Source organism: Dipodomys merriami, unplaced genomic scaffold (genome assembly GCF_024711535.1).
Source record: "Dipodomys merriami isolate MVZ:Mamm:240054 unplaced genomic scaffold, mDipMer1.0.p SCAF_37, whole genome shotgun sequence".
NCBI classification, from domain to species: domain Eukaryota; kingdom Metazoa; phylum Chordata; class Mammalia; order Rodentia; family Heteromyidae; genus Dipodomys; species Dipodomys merriami.
Genome location: NW_027205270.1, coordinates 6,252,589 through 6,268,012, shown reverse-complemented (window position 1 = coordinate 6,268,012; position 15,424 = coordinate 6,252,589). Strand labels below are relative to the sequence as shown.

The following is a 15,424-nucleotide window of genomic DNA, read 5'->3' as shown; positions in this document are numbered from 1 at the left end:
TTAAGTGAAGTAAGCCAGGCCCAAAACACATTGGTCCCATGGTTTTCCTTATTTGCAATAACTAGTATATTTTTAGGACAAGCAGAAAAGGTCAAAAGCTGTGTACATATGACCATATAAGATGATGCTAAGCAAAATGAACCTCAAGATATGGACACAAGGGATTTTTATCTTTGTTGCTGTTGTATTTAATGTACTTATAATATACTATGCAATTTCTTTTGTTTCTTTTTTATGTTCTTTCCCTGTGGTATAGCCCTGTTTTCACTGTATTCAATTGTCCTGCCCTGCCTCTTGTATATACATTTTTTTTAAATTTAAGAATGAGGAAGGAAATAACAAAATGTTGAAACAAGGATACAGGTTTACCCATTGTAACAAGGAGATGAACAAGACACTATGTTGAGCTGGCGCAGGTGGCTCACACCTGTAATCCTACGTACTTAAGAGGCTGAGATCTGACGATCGAGGTTCAAAGCCAGCCAGAAAGTCCGTGATCCTCTTATCTCAATAAACCACTCAGAAAACCGGAAGTGGCACTGTGGCTCCAGAGGTAGAGCTCTGGCCTTGAGCTGAAGAGGGCAGGGACATCGCCCACGCCCAGAGTTCAAGCCCCATGACCGCCTCCTCCCTCTCCCCCCCCCCAAAAAAAAGACTCTATGTTGAAAACGATCTTTACAGCTGCGGGCAGGAGGAGAATTTGGGGAGGTGGGAAGGGAAGTGATGCTAGGGGAAAAACAAAGGAGGGGGTAACAATGCTCAATAGGAAATGTACTCATTACCTTACTCATGTAACTGTTACCCCTTTGTAGAGCATCTTCACAATAAAAAGTGTATATTAAAAAAAGAAAAGAAATCAATACAACAGTTAAAATGAAATTACACTTTTTAGATCAGATGCACTTAATAGAGATCTGGAGAATAGGCCCTTCAGCATCTACAGAATGTGTCATACTTAAATAAGATTGTGACATAGTTTTTCAAAATTTATCATGTGGTAAGTAATAAAATCTTTACAAATAAAAGAACTAAAATTATCTATTACATTTTAACTTACCTTAATCAAACAAAACAATAAATAAACAGCAAGAGAAACTCTATAAATCATTCCAAAACAAATTGAAAGACTATATTCTTTAATGACCAGGATGTTATTAAAAATGTCAGAAGAGATAGCCCCACAAAAAATAAAATACCTAGGAATTAACTTAACCAAAGAAGTGAAGGACCTCTATGATGAAAACTTTAAAATCTTGAAAAAGGAAATCAACACAGAACTTAAAAAATGGCAAAACCTCCCATGCTCCTGGATTGGCAAGATTAACATCGTGAAAATGGCAATACTTCCCAAGGCTATCTACAAATTCAACGCGATACCTATCAAAATTCCACCCTCATTCTTCAAGGAAATAGAGGAGGCAATCCAAAAATTCATATGGAACAATAAAAGACCCTGAATAGCAAAAACGCTCCTCAACGGAAAGAACACTGCTGGAGGAATATCAATACCAAATTTCAAACTCTACTATAAAGCCATAGTAATCAAAACAGCTTGGTATTGGCATAAGAACAGACCTCAGGACCAATGGAATAGAATTGAAAACCCAGAAATGAACCTACAGACCTATAGCCATCTAATCTTCGATAAGGAAGCTAAAACAATAGAATGGAAGAAAGACAGCCTCTTCAGTAAATGGTGCTGGCAAAATTGGTTAACTACATGTAGAAAACTAAAGCTAGATCCTTATATATCACCCTGCACCAGAATCAACTCCAAATGGATCAAAGACCTTGAACTCAAAGCAGACACTCTGAAAACATTACAGGATGGAATAGGAGAAACCGTAGGTCTCCTTGGCTCAGGTCGAAATTTTCTGAATAGAGACCCGGAAGCACAACAAATCAAAGAAAGGTTGGACAAATGGGATTGCATAAGATTGCAGAGCTTCTGCAGGGCAAATGACATAGCTGGCAAGATCAATAGAAAGCCCACCGATTGGGAGAAGATCTTTACTAGCCATACAACGGACAAGGGTCTCATATCTAAAATATACTTGGAACTCAAAAAATTAAACCACCCAACAACAAATCCTCAAAGAAACAACTGCCCAATAAATAAGTGGGCGAAAGACTTAAAGAGAAGCTTCTCTGAAGAAGAAAGAAGGATGGCCAATAGACACATGAAGAAATGTTCAACATCCCTAGCCATAAAAGAAATGCAAATCAAAACAACATTGAGATATCACCTCACTCCAGTTAGCACGGCAAAAATCAAGAACTCTAACAACAACAGATGCTGGAGGGGATGTGGACAGAAAGGAACCTTACTTCATTGTTGGTGGGAATGTAAACTTGTTCAACCACTTTGGAAAGCAGTATGGAGGTTCCTCAAAAGACTTCACATAGATCTCCCCTATGATCCAGCAATCCCACTTTTGGGCATTTACCCAAATCTTTACAAACAAGACCACACTAAAGCTACCAGCACAACTATGTTTATTGCAGCATTATTTACCATAGCTAAGATATGGAACCAACCCAGATGCCCCTCAGTAGATGAATGGATCAAGAAAATGTGGTATATATACACAATGGAATTCTATGCCTCCATCAGAAAGAATGACATTTCCCCATTTGTTAGGAAATGGAAAGGTTTGGAAAAATTATATTAAGTGAAGTAAGCCAGGTCCAAAGAAGCATAGGTCCCATGGTTTCCCTTATTTGCAATATCTAGTATAGGTATGAGTCAAGCGGAAAAGGTCAGATAATGTGATGTTAGGAAAATGAACCCTTAAATATGTATTTTAATGTTTTCGTTTCTTTCATGCATGTGTTTCTAACGCATTTACAAGATTATTTCTTTGTTGCTTTGTATGTCCCTCCCCCACAGTGTAACCCCCGCTTTCACTATATTTGATGTCAGTATAACATGTGGAGGAGATGGGGACAAACAAGTCGTTTAAGGATTCAGGTGGACCTGTTGCAACAATGAGAAGTACAAAATGTCATGTCAAAACCAGCTTTACAATGTCGGTGTGGGGGGGGAGGGGGGTATAATTGGGTGGGAGGAGGGGGGTAAAATTGGGTGGGGGGAGGGGGGAGGCGGGGAAGGGAAGTGAAGGGTAAACAAAGGAGGAGGCTGCAATGCTTGGTAAGAAAAGTATGCATTATCCTGCCCATGTAATTGTAGCCCCTCTGTACAGTATGTTCCCAAATAAAATAAAATACAATTAAAAAAAAATGTCAGAAGAGGTAAAACTTTTAAAATCCTAGAATCAAATGAAAATGAAAAAACACACACATAAAACACTACCCACTAGACACAAAGAAGGTAAGCCTAAAATGAAATTTATTGCTATAATTTTCTACAAGAAATTTTATTTTATTTTATTATTATTTTGGGGGGTGGTCTGGTCATGGGGCCTGAACTCTGGGCCTGGGTGCTGTCCCTCAGCTCTTCAGTTCAAGGATAGTGCTCTACCACTTGAGCCACAGTGCCACTTCCGGCTTTTTTCTTTCTGCTTATGTGGTGCTGGGGAATCGAACCTAGGGCCTCATGCATGCAAGGCAAGTGCTCTACCACTGAGCCACCTTCCTAGCCCCAGGAAATTTTATATTTTCAAATAACTAAACAATGAATTTTCAAGGAATTAGAAGAACAAGCCAAAAAATAAAAAAAGATCGAGATATTAACAGCTTGAATTCTGACTTTTCTAGCTCTCAAGTTCCTTAAATAATTACATTAATTATAAAAGGAAGTATCATTACCAAAATCACTTTAGAAAGCTACTATTACCCTAATAACAAAACCAATAAAGGATTTTAAAAAAAGATATGTATGCATCAACATAGATGAGAAAATACTCAGTGGAATACTTTCAAACCAAATTGAAAAAAATTGAACAATACAATAAAATACTATACTGTGTGACCAAGTTGTTTTCCTTTTAGGGAAGCAAAGATGGCTCAACATATACAACTTAATAATTGTGATATAACACATAAAGAAATTCAAGGATAAAAGTCAGATAATAAGGTCTAGAAGTGACTAAAACATACCCCAGTATTACAAAATAAAGGAAGATGATGATAGTGAATGGCGATATTTGCAATCAATGTTTGATAAAATTCATTGTCCCTTCATGGCAAAAGCCACCTAAAGTCTAGAAATAGAAAAAATATACTTTATAATGAAGGCTATATATCACAAAACTATAGCTAACATTAAAATTATTTATTATATACAAATATTATTCCATATTATACTATATATAGTCATGTTATGCATATACATGTGCTGCATATTGAAACATTATAGTGAAAGAATTTCTTTAAAACAAGAAGAAGATACAGTGCTCTTTTCACCACTTTAACCCAGAACAGTCAAATGAATGAAATAAATAGAATATAAATAAGAAAGGAATAATTGAAATTAACTGTTTGCCAATGATATGATTTTACACTTTAAAATCTGAAAGACTACAACAAAGCACCTTAGAACTAAGAAATCAGTACATTTACTGGAATACAAAAACAAGTAAAATCAGTAGCTTTCCTGTACATTAAAAAGGAATTCGATAAAAAATATACATCAGGAAACCAATTCCATTACAACAGCAAGAGGAGAAAAAAATACATCTAGGAATAAATGTAAACCTAAAGCAATGACAGTATAAAAGACAAGATAGGAATGGATGAAGAAATTAACGTAAATTCCACAATTACAAATGGAGAGCTAATAATTTTTAAATAGCTCTACTATCAAAAGTGACCTCTAAATTCATTATCCATCAAAATACCACTACCAATAGTATTTTTTACAGATTTTGAAAAATAATCTTAAACATCATATGGAAGCTTAAATGACTCTGAATAGCCTATGTATTTTGAACAAAATGAACTCTAATGTAGCCTTTAAAGTAACTTATTTCAACTGAGAGAGAGTGAGGGAAAGGGTGACATGGTCCAAAAAGAAATTTATACCTTACCTGACTTATATAAGTGTAACCCCTCTTTACAATATCTTTATAATATTTTTATAAAAATAACTGATTTTTAAAATAAACTGCATAGCTATAGTTTCACAAAATGTAGTATTATATACAGGTACATAGATCATTGACAAAAGTGTCAAAACAAACATTGATGAGAGAAAAAGATATCTCTTTCAACATGTACTGGTGGAAAATTGCTATCTGCATGGGGAAGACTAAAAGAGAACCCTATTTTTCACACAATTCAATGATTAACTAAAACAGGATCAAAGAACTCAGTATAAAACTTCAAACTATAACTATCAGAGGAAAAGATAAATAGAGAAACACTTCAAGAAAATATGAACTGCAAACAATTTCCTGAATAAGACTAAAGCTCAGGAAATGAAAGCAAGAAGTAATATATGAGATTACATAAAATTACAAAGCATCTGCATATCCAAAGGAATAATTCACACAGTGAAGGAACATCCTGTTTTGGGGAGAAAATTCCTTGCTGACAATTCATACAACAGAGGAATAATAAGCAGAATATATAAAGAACTCAAAAAAGTTAACATTGAACAGATAATCTAAGCAATAAAAAAATGCTCCTTGAAGACACTTCTAAATAATATAAATATAATATAAACAAATGTAAGAAAAAATGGTTGATATCTTTAGCTGTTACAGAAATAAAAGTTAAAATTTCACTGATATCATCTCTCCAAGTAAAATGACTATTATCAGATATGTGTTGCTATGTGTGTATATATATGTATGTATGTATGTATGTGTGTGTGTGTACATATAAATTTACTGTCCAGGAAAGTGGGAAAATGATCCTCACAATAGTGTCTGTCCCAATGTAAATTAGTACAGCTACCGTGGATAATAACATGGAAGATCTTCATTTCTGAAAAATTTAGAATAAACTAATGTTTGAAACATTTCTACCTCTCTAGAGTATATACTTGAAAGAATTAAAGTCAGTCACAATTGAGATACCTGTATACAATGTTTATGAAGGCACTACATACATACGTTATTTTACTACATAAATTATAGTTTTGAAAACTCATAAGTATATAAATATTTACAAAAGTAGAATATGCAGATTTTAAAATGTTGATAGCAAAGAGCTACCCATGCAAGACTAATGCCACAGCAGGGAGCAAAACTATAGAAAGAAAATAAATGATTGTATGGTTAATTTACATTTTTAGTAAATTTATTTTTTTAATAAATTTATTTTTTTAGTAAATTTATTTTATGTGTGTTTTCTCTTTGGTTATTTTCAGTCATTTATTTGTCATGTAAGCTCTTTGTAATGTGTCATTTTTCCCCATCTCCATACCCATCATTATTCTTTATCCATTTTATGCTGCTACCATAAATCCCTGAAATCTAGAAGTCTAACAATGCTTTAAAATTCTGGGTTTCAGAACAAGGAAGAGAAAGAACAACCACTTTACCAAAGGATTTATGGAGACATATATAAATTCAACTGGCTGTTCATTGTTATGAATGGTCCACACTTAGATGCAAGGTGTGCCAGGAGGAGCAGCCTCTTTTATTTTGATAACTTTATATTTCCAAAGTATTCATACCTCATTATTTTCTTCTCACTTTCAGTAAATAAAGAGTTTTAGAAGCCTTTTCCCCACACCGAGCCAAGGGCAAAATCCATGAACTACAGTAAACAATGCAAGGAATTTCATTCTCTGGATATAGAAAATTATTCTGTGGTAAAAATAGAAAAGAAAGGGATCCACTAGAGGCACTTCATAAAATGAAATATTCATTGGTTCATGAAACTAAATATACATGGGGCTGATGTAGAGATCTCTTAGAACCAGAAGTACATGGGAAATAACATATTGAAAATTAGGCCTGAGAAAATGGATCAAAGGGAACTATATATATTTAGTTGCTAGATCAGGCTATATCTAACTATGGAATTTTCATTTACATAGCTAAAATAAATTTTCATTTTACTTTCAATCAGTTTGAGTGAAGATATCTTTCCCTTGTGACTTTAAGTTCTTTAAGTGTCCCAGTTTTTTAACCTTTCTATTGGGGACAATAAATAGTATCAAGAAAGAAGGAAGATATTGAAAGTGACATTGACTGGCAATAGCAACTTATTACTTGATTTATTTTGTGAGTAATAGCTTCCAGAGTACGTGTATATATATCTCAATAGTCTGCATGTTGTCCTGTTATACATGAAGAAATAAGTATGAAAGAGGCCGAGCAGGAAAGTGACCTTTTATTATTCACCTGCAACAGGTGTTGAAGTTACCTTGCTTATCTTTAATGGTCTAGGGAGCCTAGGATAGAATAAAAATGAATTCCTCAAACTAGGCTATCATCATTTCTATTGTCACTTATTGTTATTACTACTTCTACTGCTACTATTATTATTATTGTTGGTGTATATTGAGGATTGAACTCAGAGCCTTTCCATTATTAAGCATGCACTTCTACTACTTGAGCTAAATCTCTGATCCCTATCAGTTATTTCAATGGTGATGTATATTTCTTAAAGTTATAATACAATTTTGGGAGTTCAGCATAAGATTTGCCTGTTGTGTAAACCAAATGTTAGCATGTAATGTGATTCTGTCTTCTTATAGATCTTTGACCAAATGTTTAAAAATAAATTTATAAAGTAGTCAATCATTCAAGCAACCATGAATCAATTGATATATCAAGATGAAATAATATACATGTATACCCTAGTTATAGGAACATGTTGGTAAACATTGCTGACTGATACTCCAAGTGTAATTGCAACATGAATATTGTCTGTTATTGTTTATATTGAGCAAGGCAAAGTGAAATGTCAACATTTCTTGAAGCTTTGTTTATTCGTTAATGACATGATCCACTTTGCTCAGAATACAACTTAGAAATGCTGAAAATATATTTCTCATTTTTGCAATACATACAATTAAATAAGTAAATACACAGTGTTTTTTTAAAAACATGATAATTAGCTTAATTGTGCAGGGGGATTTCATTGTGACACATCACGACAACATGCGCTGTACCCCAGTCTCATTCCTTCCGTTGTTCTCCATCACGCCCCCTCCGTGTTCTTAGAAGTTTCAATGTTTTATCTTTGTCTATGCATACAAGTGCAATATATCTACTTTCATTTATCTTCATTTTGCCATATTCCATTCTCTGCCGCCTACCCCAAAACTGAGTTGTTTTTACTTTCCCATCTTCCCTTTGTTATTGTCATTGTGTGTGTGTGTGTGTGTGTGTGTGTGTACATGAATAGCACAACAAGGTTTCTCACCATAGTATCCTGCTTAATCATATATTATATAGTAATCAAAACAAGTCCCTCTATTGCTCTCTCTTTCCTTCTCATCAATTCCTATTCTTCATCAGCTTTAAGTGAGATTTCTTATGTAATTCTCATGGTCTTATGGTCTTTGGTATTGTTTGCCTCGTTCATTCTTCCCTAGGCTCCCAGTTCCCAAACAGTTTTCTCTTAATCTGAATAGATAGCTACATGGTTAGATAGATAGATAGATAGATAGATAGATAGATAGATAGATAGATAGATAGATAGATAGATAGATAGATAGATAGATAGATGGATACATACATACATACATACATACATACATACATACATACATACATACATACATACATACATAGATCCTTGATATTTTAGGTCTAAATTTCATAAATGAAAGAGAACATGTAATATTTGGCTTTTTGGCTTTGGCTTATTTCCTTAACATGGTGGTCTTTAGTTCCATCCATTTTCCTGCAAATGACATAATTTCATTTTTCTTTATCATACATTATGGTATATATGAACTTATTTTATCAACCCATCACTTATCTGGTACTGCAAAATGATTCCAGTTTTATTATTGTTAACACAGCAGCAATAAATAAGGGAATACAGACATCTTTCTTGTATATTGATGTAAACTTTGTCAGATATGTTTCCTTTCTGACAAACATTCTGACTGGGGTAAAATGGATGTTTCATGTACTGTTGATTTCTTGTGTATATTAGCTATTTGAATTTCTTCTTCTGAGAATTGTCATTCAACTCCTTTGCTCATTTACTAATTAGGCCATTTGTTTTTTGCCTGCTTAGTTTTTTTTTTTAGCTTTAAGTATTTTCTGGATATTAATTCTTTGTTGAATAGTTGACAAAGGTTTTTTTTTCTATGAGTTTTCCCTTTTTTATGATCATTATTTCTTTTGATGATCAGAAACTTTTAAATTTGATGCAGGCTAATGTTCTTCTTTCCAGGGTAAATAGAGTCTTGTTCAGAAAATTATTAACTGTGATTGTATCTTCCAGATTTTTCCCTAAGCTTCCCTGTAGCAACTTTAGAACCTCAGATCTTCATTTAGATATTTGATCCAGATGTATTTGTACAGGTTGAGAAATATTAGTCAAGTTTATTCTCCTGCATGAAGATAACTATTTTTTAGCACCATTTGTTAAAAAGGCTGTTATTTCAGCATTGTATGTTTTTTGGCATAAAAAGTTTGGCTATAGCTATGGGGTTTTATTTCTGTATTCTTAAAATTAAGGTCTTTTTTTTTTTGTCAGTCATGGGTCTTAAACTCCACCTAAGCGGTGTCCCTCAGCTCTTCAGCTCAAGGCTAGCGCCCTACGACTTGAGCTACAACACCACTTGCCGTTTTTCTGGAGGTTTATTGGAGATAAGAGTTTCACGGACTTTTCTGCCTGGGCTGGCTTTGAACCCTGATCCTCAGATATCAGCCTCCTGAGTAGCTAGGATACAGGCATGAGCCACTGGCACCCAGCCAAATTAATTTCTTTTTAATTTAATCTTTTATTAATACTTTATAATTTTTGTCAAGTTTGCACACTCAGTAATTTATGGAACTTTATAAATTCTTGGTGTAACTACACACATAATGGTCAATTTTATTTTACAATATGGAGCAACTACATGCTCTTAGAGGTAGCAAAAGAATCTTATGATCTTAGTTCATGAAACCTCAAGTCAGTAAATGACTACATATGGTACATATATTAGTCAAATATCATAACTTATCTAAAGACAAAAAGGTTTGTCCAGATTACAAGCAGGTATTCACAGGATACCTGTGAAAGGAGTGGCAATATATTTAGTCTCTTCCCTTTTGCTTATCATGTGCAAATTTACTGTTTTCCTGACCTTTTTTTTGAAACTTCTAGGTTGATTGGAACCATTACAAAAAGAATTTGTGATCTCCAAGACTAGGAAATGTTTCTTCCTTCCTTCCTTCCTTCCTTCCTTCTTTTCCTTTCTTTTTCTTTTTCTTTCTCTCTCTCTTCCTCCTTTTCTCCCTCCTTCCCTCCCTCCCTTTCCTTCTTTCCTAGTTTCCTTCTTTCCTTCCCTTCCTTCCTTCCCTCCTTCCTTCCTTCTTTCTTTCTTTCTTTCTTTTTTCTTTCTTTCTTTCTTTGTTTCTTTTTCTTTTTCTTTTTCTCTCTTCCTCCCTTTCTCCCTCCTTCCGTCCCTCCCTTTCCTTTCTTCCTAGTTTCCTTCTTTCCTTCCCTCCCTTCCTTCTTTCCTCCCTTCTTTCCTTCCTTCCTTCCTTCCTTCCTTCCTTCCTTCCTTCCTTCCTTCCTTCCTTCCTTATTTTTCTCTTGTTCCTTTCAAATGGAAGGACTGATTGAAAAGAATCCTCAAATTAATCACAAACAGAACAGAATTATTTTTGTATTTTTCTGGTTCCTGTCTACACTAACTTGCCTTCAGGTTGTTATTGTTGTTTGATTGTTTATTGGTCTGTTTTCTTTGGCAACACATTCGTAGACTCTTCTTGTTAGGGGGTCTTATCAGGATTCGAAAAGACTCCAAGCTTATTTCCCACATATTCTTTGTTATAGAAGTTGTATGTACTTGTTTATTTTTTTCATGACAAATTATTAAAGTGAATGCCAATTACAACAAAACACTAAATCTCTTTCATTCTAGGAAACTCGTTTACATTTGTTTATTTTTCAAGATCTAGACATCACTGTAGCCTGCTGAGATCACTATTGCAAATAATAGCAAGCTTTTCAAGAATTTTTCAGTAGTCCATTTCTTTACACTTGTTGAGAAGCTGATAAACCCAGTAATTTTCCTTAGATGCAGGTGTGTGTGTGTGTGTGTGTGTGTGTGTGTGTGTATGTGTGTGTGTGTGTGTGTTATGAATGAGAGAAGGAATTATCAGGCCACTTTTTTCCAAACAAATCTTCCATGCAGAGTCTTCTGTCACTTGCAAACTTCTTCAACTTATTATATCCTCAAAGTGTGTTAAAAAAAATTCTGTATTTGATCTTTAACTTCATCTTTGTAAAAAAAAAATATACATAGTATATTGCATTCTTGGGAATGCAGCAATTTTCTAAGATATTTTAAACAAAAATTGAATTTTAGCCCATTTCCCCACTAAGTGGGGGGATTTTAGCCCCATTAATAACATTAAGTATGTTTATACTGTAGATTAAACAAAACAATTATACATACATAAAAAAAGAAAATTATCATGGGCTGGGAAGTTGGCTCAGTGGTAGAGCGCTTGCCTTGCATGCCTGAGGCCCTGAGTTCGATTCCTCAGCACCACATAATCAAAAAGAAAAATGCCGGAAGTGGCACTGTGGCTCCAGTGGTAGAGCGCTAGCCTTGAGCTGAAGAGCTGAGGGACAGCGCCCAGGCCCAGAGTTCAGGCCCCACGACAGGACCCCCCCCCAAAAAAAAAAAAAAGAAAATTATCATATGTATATTCATTCATTTTAGAATTTTAAAACATGGGCAAGATATCATAGTTGTTAAAAATCAAATTCATCTTAATTGGATTTTACAGAAAAAATAGTTCTAAACATTTTATTTTTTGCTTCATTCCAAAGAGGGGGAGGAAACTTGGAAATTAACCAACTGCCTTTTATTTCCTTCTATGATTTGAGTACCTTGCCTATATCATTTACTTTATGTGTTATGGACATTATTTCCTGTTAGCCAATCAAATTTTTATTCTGATTTTAATACATTATGTTCTTTTTCATGAACATATGGTTCCCTTTAAGGAATGGACCACTCTTAAAAATATGTGAGTGGGAGCTGGGAAGTTGGGTCAATCAATGGTAGAGTTGCATGCATGAGGCCCTGGTTTCATTTCCTCAGCACCACATAAACAGATAAAAACAAATTGTTAAAAAAAAAATTTTAAATAGGGATACAGGTGGACCCATTGCAACAATGAGATGTACAAGATGTTATATTGACAAATGAACTTTAAAATTTTGGTGTTGGGGGGCAAGGGGGAGTGTGAGTCGGGGGAGATAGGAAGGGATGGGAAGAGGAAACAAAGGAGGAGGCAAAAATGCTTGATAGGAAATATACTCATTATCTTGTCCATGTAATTGTAACCCTTCTGTACTATATTTTCACACACACACACAAAAAACCAGCTGGAGGTGGTGCTGTGGCTTAAGTGATAGGGTGCTAGCCTTGATCTGAAGAGCTGAGGGTCAGTGCCCACGCCCAGAGTTAAGCCCCCCATAACTGACCAAAAAAAAAAATAAAATGGGGGTATAGTTTTATTGTTTTGAACAAACCTGATATGTATCCTTGTATCTTTGATTTTAATAATCTCCTTTCAGTAATCACAGTGATACTGCCTCTTAGTTTATGCATTTATATTTTGATAGATTTTAAGTTTTAAACCAAATGTATACATTTCTAAAATACATATTCAGGTATCAGTGAATAAAAAGGAGATATATTTTGGGAACATTATGCTTTTCCCTCTCTGCAGAAATCTTAGTAATTACCTACTTATCAATATGAATCCATTTTATGTGTGTTATTCATATGATGAGCCCTTCTTTTTATTATTATTAAATGGCAAATAATGTAAAACTAATAGTATTTCCACAAAAATTAATTTGCAATAATTCGAAGCAATTCGAGATGCTTATGTAAAATTCATTTAAAGCACTCACTTCTTCTAAATTAGGTTAGCAATTTTATCTAGCAGTCTTGCTCTGCATTATAGTGGTTAATTCTTCTGGATTATTTAAAAATGTTATCTGCCAGAGTATGAAGAAATAAAATAATAAGATTGAGGATTCAAATGGAGGTGATGCATTATATCATTTATTAGTTTTTTCCAATGTTCAGTATAAGAGTAAGAAAAGCATGTATATTTTTCAAAGCTACCTACCTCAGATATGTGTGATTTCATCAGTCATAAATTCTGAGGATATTGCACAAAGTTTAGAGAAATAACTATGATAATACAGAAGAAGTAATATAAAACCTTTTGGTTTCTCTAGAATGACATGTTACAATAGTGGTTTTCAAAAAAACAAGTAACACTATAAATATGAGTTCACTGAAGCAAACTTGATTGAATTTTCTGAGCATGTCCAGCTGGAATTCTACTGTTATCTACCTTAGTTTTTATTTGATATTTTCATATTTGTTACAATTGTATAGATAATAAATGTCTTAAGATTAAAATTTAAGATTCACTGTCATTTTCTAGGTTGTTCAATAAATACATAAAATGACAGATTATATGTGATTGATGAGGATGAAATTTAATATTTAATCTAAATATTTTTAAAACTTTCTTGGGAAGCAATCACATCATTTTCTTCTGTGCATAAGATTGTTTTCCTGTGTGGTTGGCTTTATAAGTGTAAGCAAATACAAAACTAAAGCATTAATAAATACAACTAAAATTGTTTCTAACTTAAAAAAAAAAAGAGACCACAAATCACCTGTAACAACAGTAGAAAATATGCAGGTCAAGGCAACTCTTTACAATTATTAATCATGTTGTATTTACAGAAGCAGTATTTTACACAGCATTTTCTGTTGAAAGGAAGAACTCTTTAGCATAAAGCATTGATGATTTATATTATTGGGGAGAGAAAAATAAAAGTGATCCTGTGCCTTTAATTTCCCTTTCTGAGCAAGGGAAGGCTGCACACCACTGACAAGCTCACTTGTTCCCGTCTTTAATGTGCAATCTGTTTTCTCCAGCGGAGGGCACTCAGTGTATCACAAACTCAAGCATTAGCACCAACAAGCTCTGAGCATCATCAGTCTCTGGAAAGCCTTCTGAATTAGACAAGGGCTGCCTCTCAGCACAGCTACAAAACACTTTAAACCTGACCAGCTAAATGGATAAACCTAGCCTGCATAGCTTTTAAACTGGGGTCTCCTACAGCACAGGAGGCCTACTGGCTTCAAGAATTGAAAATCCAGAGGATGAATTGCTTTATCTGGAATGGCAAAAGCCAGCACAAGAAGGAATGTCAGGTATTCTGAAGATTTCCTTTTTTTCCTCTCTTTTCACAGAGAAGTTGGTTACCACCGAGATGAGCTGTAGCTCTTCTGCACAGATTGCCAATTACTGCTGATGGGTCTCTGGTGAATTACACAATGGTCCTCAGAGCCTAGAAGCCCTCCCCCCTCCCCCCCCCCACCCCCCACGGCTTCCTTCTCCCTGCCCCTCCATCCCACCCCTGCTGATTTTTTAAACATATGTGTGTATATATATATTTAATTTTTTTTTTGCCTGTCCTCTCCGGGGAAGTTTGTATGGGGCTACTAGCTCACATGTGGGATCAGAATGTTGTGAATGACAGCCGCACTGTGTCATGAAGGTGATGGAGGTTTCCGCACCAGAGACCAAATAAGAAGAAAGCTGAGAAAGGGTTGGAAAACGTTTTCGAATGACAAAGAATGGGTAAGTGAACTTTTTGTTGTTACCTTTTTAGCCAAGCCGATCGGCTTGCCTTTTTCTATTCTCAGCCATGGCATTAGCTGCTAAAAAGACAAGGAAACAGTCAAAAAGCAGCAGCCTTTGAGTTTGTCAGTGAACTCAGTAGACTTGTTACTGTTTTTTGTTTGTTTGTTTGTTTTGTTTTTAATAGCTCATTTTCCTTTTTGTAGCTTTTTTTTTAAATCCATAAATGCATAACATAGACTTAAACAGACTCTAGAGAAATCTCTTCAAGACTGTCTCTACCGTCTGCACATCCACAGCTTGGGAATTGAGCATGAGATAAATAATGCGTTTGCTTGTGTTTCTTGATAATATTAGCCAGGCTTGTATTTCTGGTTGCCGAAGAGATCGTTGTTACCACTTTGCTCCGTGTGTGTAGGGGTGGGGTCCCTACTTTAATCAGAGGTTGTGCAAGGGCTTGTTTAATCTTTAATGCTGTCTCCGATGCACGGCTCCCAAATTTCCAGCAGTCATTTGCCAGTCTTATTTTTCAAGTGCGACTGGCTATCTGCCCCCCTCCCCCCAGCCCCCCTTTCTCCTGTCTGGGAGATCTGGAATGTATTTCAATGAGTCTGAGGTTGGCCGGAGGACAGAGAGCAAGATCGAGTTTTAAATAAATAAACCTTAAAAAAAAACTTAACTGAGAAGAATGAGGCTTTTTTAAA

At 34.8% G+C, this 15,424-nt stretch overlaps 1 protein-coding gene across 3 annotated transcripts in view; it reads left to right on the top strand.

The window, feature by feature from the left end:
- The first annotated feature begins 13,982 nt into the window (after positions 1-13,982).
- The window catches only part of Lrrtm4 (leucine rich repeat transmembrane neuronal 4), a 741,934-nt gene continuing 740,492 nt past the window's right edge, over positions 13,983-15,424 (top strand). Inside the window, exons 1-2 of one of the 3 annotated variants that reach the window (XM_069989098.1) lie at positions 13,983-14,290; positions 14,638-14,720. In XM_069989098.1, coding sequence (XP_069845199.1) covers positions 14,717-14,720 — 4 coding nt within the window. In that variant the 5' untranslated portion in view covers positions 13,983-14,290; positions 14,638-14,716. Of the gene's footprint in view, positions 14,721-15,424 lie in introns of all 3 variants that reach the window. The other 2 variants (XM_069989096.1, XM_069989095.1) reach the window with 2 other exon arrangements.